The 7,001-nt window shown below is 34.8% G+C and overlaps 1 protein-coding gene across 1 annotated transcript in view; it reads right to left on the bottom strand.

Moving 5' to 3' along the window:
* Positions 1-559: 559 nt before the first annotated feature.
* Positions 560-7,001, bottom strand: part of LOC140171126 (HAUS augmin-like complex subunit 1) — a 30,470-nt gene continuing 24,028 nt past the window's right edge. The window contains exons 6-8 of the mRNA XM_072194309.1: positions 5,448-5,513; positions 3,680-3,799; positions 560-2,239 (exon numbers count right to left, since the gene is read on the bottom strand). Coding sequence (XP_072050410.1) covers positions 2,189-2,239; positions 3,680-3,799; positions 5,448-5,513 — 237 coding nt within the window. The 3' untranslated portion in view covers positions 560-2,188. The remainder of the gene's footprint in view (positions 2,240-3,679; positions 3,800-5,447; positions 5,514-7,001) is intronic.

Raw genomic sequence — 7,001 nt, 5'->3', positions numbered from 1 at the left:
GCGCACGCCACTGTATGTAAATGAGGCTATCCATAATTACACAAGGTATATTCTGACAATTTCATGTTATTTGTTGAATGTTAAATCATAATTATACTCAACTGTAATTTGGAAGTTTAAATCCATAACCAAGAAGTTTTAGTGTTATCCAGAAACAGCTGGAAATGAGATTCTGGATCTTAATTACAAGCTTCACTTGCCAAACTGTCCATCATCGGAAAGCAACAAAGTTATTGGTGGAATTCTATTGTGTTTTAGAATAGCAGAATGCTACTCTTAGATTATTTTAAATAATAGTTCTGTCCATTACCATGATAGTGTCCACATCTTGGGCATTTTAAATCTGCTTAAATTTTGTTGAACAAAATCATAATGTAATGATAATATATTGGAATTGCAAGGAAATAGATTACCTTTTTTTGATCATTTTGTGTTCTAAAGACACATTTAGCTAAATAATTGGCTATGGCTGACTATTATCAAATTGAAATTCAATTGCAACAGATTGGTTAAAAATGACAGGTAGATCTACATAGCATTTGTAAATCAAATTCACATACATCTTCCTGTTCAAAAGTTCCACAATATCACCAGTAAGGGTAGTACATAATTGATAAGTTTACATTGTACACAAAACTTCATTATGATTTTAAAGTAAACGCAAGTATTAATTGTATTCCATTGTTCCAAAATATTTATTGTCTACTTTGCACAACATATACAGTTATGTACATGATACTCAATTAAATACAGTGTACTTTGTTCATATAGTAACTTGACAGTGTATATATAGTGTACAACTGATTTCAGGGACTATATTAATATGTAACATAAAAAGATTCCAGAAATAGGGTTAAGGTCAGGGGTACTCAATACAAATGACCATACGGGGACGTGCTGCAAACATGGGTAGCATTTTTGGCCTTCTAGTTTATCAATGGCTCCTTTTGCTAGGCCAATTTTGGTATATGGATGGATCCTTTTTTCAAAATGTTCTCAATTTTTTTGGAAACTCACCAAATTTTGTATTACTGTAGCAAAAAAATTGTAAAATATTTGGGTAAAGTTGTAAAAACTATTGTATTAAATTTGGTAAATACATAGCTACAGGTGCCTTACGTTGAATGTAATGAGCACATATGCCATCGACTGGTTGACATTTTACAAGTGCAACAGGATTTCTTATGAGTCTTGTATGGCCATCATGTAGTGATGTACATCATGTTCAGGACATACATTAGTGATTAAAATACATTCCATAACTCTGTACAATTTTGATACAGCCTGCAATGGTTTCAAACCATCTAAAGCAGCTAGTTCTTTAAAAAAAACTCTCAAACTTACTGAGAAAAAAAGTGTCACATTTTGAGGACCATTTTGCCAATATAGGATCCTATGGAATATAATAATGAAAAGTTCAGATGCAAAACATGATATATGTGATTTTGAAAACTTTTTGAGATACGGCTACTAACATGTGCCCTACGCTGGCTTTAAATTGACACCCTCCTTGAAAAATTCAAGGTAAAATGATGAAAATATGATCAAAATAAGCCTATATTTTCTTATCATTTTCTTTTTATTTGATTAATATTTCAAATTGATAAAAATGGATATCAGTTTTTGCATCTTAATTCTTTATGTATAGTAGTTATTCCACTGTACATGCCTTCATTTTGAAAATTGCAGGAGCTCTGTTAATCACTCTCCTGAGTTACTAAGGTGCTCAACAAGGAGCTCAATCTTTTAATATCTGTAAAAAACAGGGATTCAAGTAGTGAGGAGCTCAGTAAATCATACTCCTGAAATGTTAGTAAGAAGAGCTGTACGAGCTCTGGTGCAATCAAGCTCCTCAAAAATGGAGGTCTCCACACACTGCTGAACTTCAAATAACTATAAACCAATCCTTAGTATTAAAATGATTATAGAGGTTAAAATGATCAAATTGTTTGCAAGCATTATGCATAGTCATTCTTCTCATGGTTGCTACTCGCAATCCCAGAATTGCATACTTTGTCACTTCACAGATGATATAGGGAAGGTTTATAGTAATCTGGCATTATTCAGTCTACATAAATCATTATGATGTAATACAAAGTATACAAATCAGCAATATGTTTCGATCTAAAGAGTATATTTTATCAGTCTTTTTCCTGATACCATGGATACTGGATGAAGAAGACGTCCATTACATATGCATCATATCAATGCTTTTGGCTAACTCTGCTTCAAGTTTGGCCTGCAATAAAAGAGAAACAAAATAACAAGAAATGTTAGTGCAAAAACAACAACAACATAAACAACAAGTTACAACTAAAGTTTGTTCAGCTTTTATGTAAGGCGGAAATTATTCGGCTTTTGTTACTGCACGCATCAATAAAGTCCTAACTCACGCTCGCGTAAATTCCCATTAAAGCGTGTGCCACACATGCAACACACAACTAGCATAAGCACTGCACCCATTCTGTATCAAACTATCAATATACTGTGTTTTGAGTCAATTTTCCACCTTATATAAGCTGAAACAAACTTTAGTACCGTATTCAACCTAAGGACATATCATACTAAGCAATCGCTAGGAGCGCAGTGTTTTTTTTTATGATGCCACTTCCATCGCTGATCAGCAGAGTGACTTTCGATATCTAATCGATAGGTCGCTAGCATGGTTGGCAGCTTTCTTTGTAATAATGTATCCAATAAGTATTTGTCTGTTTGTTTGAATGTGGAAAATAAAGTTGAAGTTGAAAGTTGACTAGCATGTCAGAGTGTCAAGTCACAAGCCAGTTGACTTCAAGGCAACTTTGGCACTCCGACACTTGCAGCCATTGCACCCTACTGTTCTGGCGATTGTGAAAATCCTACCAGTGTTTGAGCACTATACTTCGATCAGCTCATAATAGGCGGGACTCGTAACATCGTGGACTAATAAAGAATAGCACACACACAGCTGGGTGCAGCACCTACACAAACTGCACTTTACGTATTGTGTGACTGATACATGCTTTCGTGAATTTACGTGGGCGTACGTTGGGAAATAAAAACCGAATAATTCTCGCCTATTATAAGCTGATCATAGTATAGTGATTTTTGAATCACACTGTGAGTGCTATGCCCTTGAGTTAATACATGGATCTCAAAACAAAATGGACAAAGGGCAGAAATGAGAGCCCTTATATAAAAGCCAAGAGCAATTTCTCCAATTAGCACCCCTGTGGAATTTTTCAAGTGACATCTTGTCTAAGTGCCTCTTTTCATTGCACCTGTAAAACAATACTCTGTTAAATGTCTAAGTAAAATTACTATCTATAGACTGTCTTGTCTCAAGTGGAGTGACATGTAAACTTACTGTGCAGTCCACATGATTAGGGCCAAGCCTCAAAATAAGCAGGCACCCAGGAGCCATTTACCCAATGGTCATAACAGTTTGGCTCCTGGTCCACACCAAAATCATGTGAACCAGGCTCTACATTTGTTTTCTAATTTGGTAGTTAAATTGGTTTTGTATTTAACATTTGCAATTAAAATTTAAATGACTCCTAGCTCTTTAATAAAAATGGCTAATGGTTCAGCAGATAATCACAGGACAAGGAGCTGCTTTTTCCAAATGTGTGGCTCCTTGTCCAGACCTGCTTCTTTCAAGGCTTGATTAGGACTATAATAATTAAGTCATTGTATTTACCAGTTGTAAGTTAGCTTCTGCAATTTTAGTCTTTGCTAAGGCTAGATCAGGTGGTAGGTTGTGGTAACTGTCTAACTTGGATTTCAGTGGCGCAAGTCTGCCATTTAATTCCTCAAGTTCCTGTGTGGATAAAAAGTATGCATTTCTCAATAATTAAGGAAAAAGTTTTTGAAGGTCCATTATTAATTGGTGGTCACCTTACCAAGAAAAATGTGTACATGTATTATGCCGAGTGTTATGGTCATGAAAATGTACAATTCTGAAACTTTTATAGAAAATTTTGAAGTTATCATCTGCAGTCAACACCTGTGTGGAGCCCGTTAAGGATTCTGTAACATTGGTCACATTTATAACCATTTGACCAGGTAATTTTAGAACACTTAAAAAAGTATAAAGTATTAGGAGTGAATTCAGGATTTGAAAAATGGCAGAATTTAAAATTAACCCTTTGCAGAGTCATCTCAAAATGAGGTTGCACCCACAAAGTATAATGTGTTGTGCCTTTCATGCACATGCTTTAAGTTTAATTAACATACACTTTGAAAAAGCCTTTTGGCATATTGCAAGAAAAACAAAAATGCCCTTTTTGCACAGTATTTGTTTATAGGCAGAAACTTGTTTTGGTAGCAAGATGGCAGATCCGTGAAAAGGGCCAATTATAGAGCCTAAATTGGCAAAAGCAGGCAGATTTTGCATGATTTGACAGGGAGCTAGTGCACTCTCCCTGGATCTGCCCTATGCAGTTTGTGAAAAACTTCAGTCATCATTTTGAGTAGATTGAGGCATGGATGCTCACAATGTTTTTAAGATCTAAATAGGATTCTTGAATAATTGTGGTACATGTATTATTTAATTTCAACTTGAGCCATATATCTGTATCAATTAAAAGACAGTCTAGATGTGACACCAAAAATCATTCAAATTTGTTGGCACAATTTCTTCTGATCACAAAATCACAACATTAAATACACAATGTGTTTACAAACACATTTTGTAGTTAATGTCTAGATAGTTTTCAGCATGGTTCTTCAGCAGTCTGCCAATTTGGTGCAGTTTATAACGTATACAGAAGTGGGGTTCTGATTGAACTATTGAATCACATCATCATCGCATCGGCATCTCATTCGCTGGTCAAGCTGCGTAGCATCGTCTGACCTAGTTCTTTTTATGTGATAATCAGAAAGCAGACGGACACCACTGAATGAATGTGCTGAATAGTACGATTGCTTACAAATGCTTGTTCCATGCTGAAACTTCAACCTTTTCTCCGATCCCAACCTTACAAACTGATAAATAAAGATGTCACAAAAAGTGACTCGGCCGTTATAAATACGCCTAAAACTATTATATTTGGTATTTGAAAACACCAGGAGAAAGAAATTTTAAATACGATCATTTTGACACCTTATTTGTTATATTTGACTGAGTATTGTGATCTCAGTTTAAGTTGAAGGAGACACATGCCCATTTTTACTTAGCTGCAGTAAATTGCATAAATTTGAATTAAGCGCGAAGACAATGGCTGGTTTTATATGCTACAATGCTTGGGTTTAATGACCACTGACTGCAGTAAATTCAGAGTTTTTTCTTCAAAAATGCTGCTGTGTTGTTGTATTCAACGGAATTGGGGTAATAGGTATCAAAATGTGTTTAAATAAACCATCATTCTTTCTAGATGTTAAAACATTGTGAATACAATTTCAATCTGAAGCTAGTATGCATATTTATAATAGCTGCGTTACTTTTTGTGAAATCTTGACTTTCTTACCTCAGCAAGTTTTAGTAGTGATTGGTGTGTTGTGTTGGCTTCAAATCCATTTTGTTGGAGCTGATTCTATGGAATGAGAGTACAATGTGATTATATTTTATTAAACACCACATGAAATTGCAATGTGGCACCTGTGCACAAAGCTGGAAGTCAAATGCTGTCTGTGACCTAATTTAAGTTAATGATGTTCATTAATGACAACTGAGAACAAGTTATACTATCTTCTATATTATAAAACCTAATCAAAAGAATTGATATGGATGTATATTTAATATGAAGCATATTTAAGCATATATAATTCATCAAAATTTGTCAAATGATCTTTCAAATGACTTGAATACTGCCTGAAAAGGCGTGTGAATTCAGCCTTAAAAGGTCCATAACAGGCTGAAAAAAATATGTGTAAATTTGGACAACAAATCTGCCTGAATTAAGGCAAAAGCATGAAAATTCTCATGCCTGTTTTACAACTTATGCTTTCCTGTTCTGATAAACAATTTTTAGATCTCCATTGCACATTTCTGCTCAAAGGATTAGCACTGCTTGGGACTTGGTTCTTCTTCCCAACATTATTTTTGTATTTGCTGCATCTGAAAAATGCTGAATGTGTTGTTGAAACAGCAAAACAGATATCCCTAAATCTATATAAATCATTGAGTCCATACCTGTACTTGTTTGAGGTTGTTTTTATACTTTTTGGATTATATATAGCTGGGCAGATTATTGACTTATATGGCCACAATTGTGCATTTCGTGATACAAGCACCAAAATTGGTACAGACACTCCCCTTGGGTCACTTTATACAAAAACAACGTTAGCCAAATTAAAATCCAACATGGCCGCCATTTTGTTCAAGATGGCCGCCACTTAATGACACATATTAATGTTACAAAGAATTTATTGGTCATATAAGCTCGAAAAGTTGAAACTAACCTTTCTCTGTGTCACTTACCAAGCAGAAATATAAAACAATTAACAAATCCAAGATGGCGACTGTATTTTTCAAGATGGCGGCCATTTCTTCCTAGATGGTCGCCACTGAATGACATATATTGATGTTACAACACTTACTTAGTCATACAACCACCAAAAATTGCAGTTACCCTCTCCTTGTGTATCTTGTCATTAAGAAATAAAAACCACTTAGAAATCCAAGATGGCCGCCAATTTATTCAAGATGGCCGTCATTGAATAACAAATATTAATGTTACAAAGAATCAAATGGTCATACAGTGAAGCTACAGTTAACCTCTCATTTGGTCATTTATCAAGAACGAATCATCAAAATATATATTTAAGTAGTGAAGAGCCTGATGATATGAACTGTGATCTGGCTTGACATATTATTGTACCCTTGATGGTTATAAATCTGGCTTTTAACATAAATGTAATAAAACGTGTAACTTGTTCTCATCAATCCTGGCATGTTACCATAATAGGACTAGTACAGCACTAGTACTGTGGTGTACGGGGAAGACCATAATTATTTGTAACACTTGCATCACCCACGACATTCCTTAGTACATCCACATTTGGTTAGTTCTTGGCCAATA

This window comes from Amphiura filiformis, chromosome 15, assembly GCF_039555335.1.
Source record: "Amphiura filiformis chromosome 15, Afil_fr2py, whole genome shotgun sequence".
Taxonomy (NCBI): Eukaryota; Metazoa; Echinodermata; class Ophiuroidea; order Amphilepidida; family Amphiuridae; genus Amphiura; species Amphiura filiformis.
This window is presented reverse-complemented; position numbering and strand designations above follow the sequence as displayed.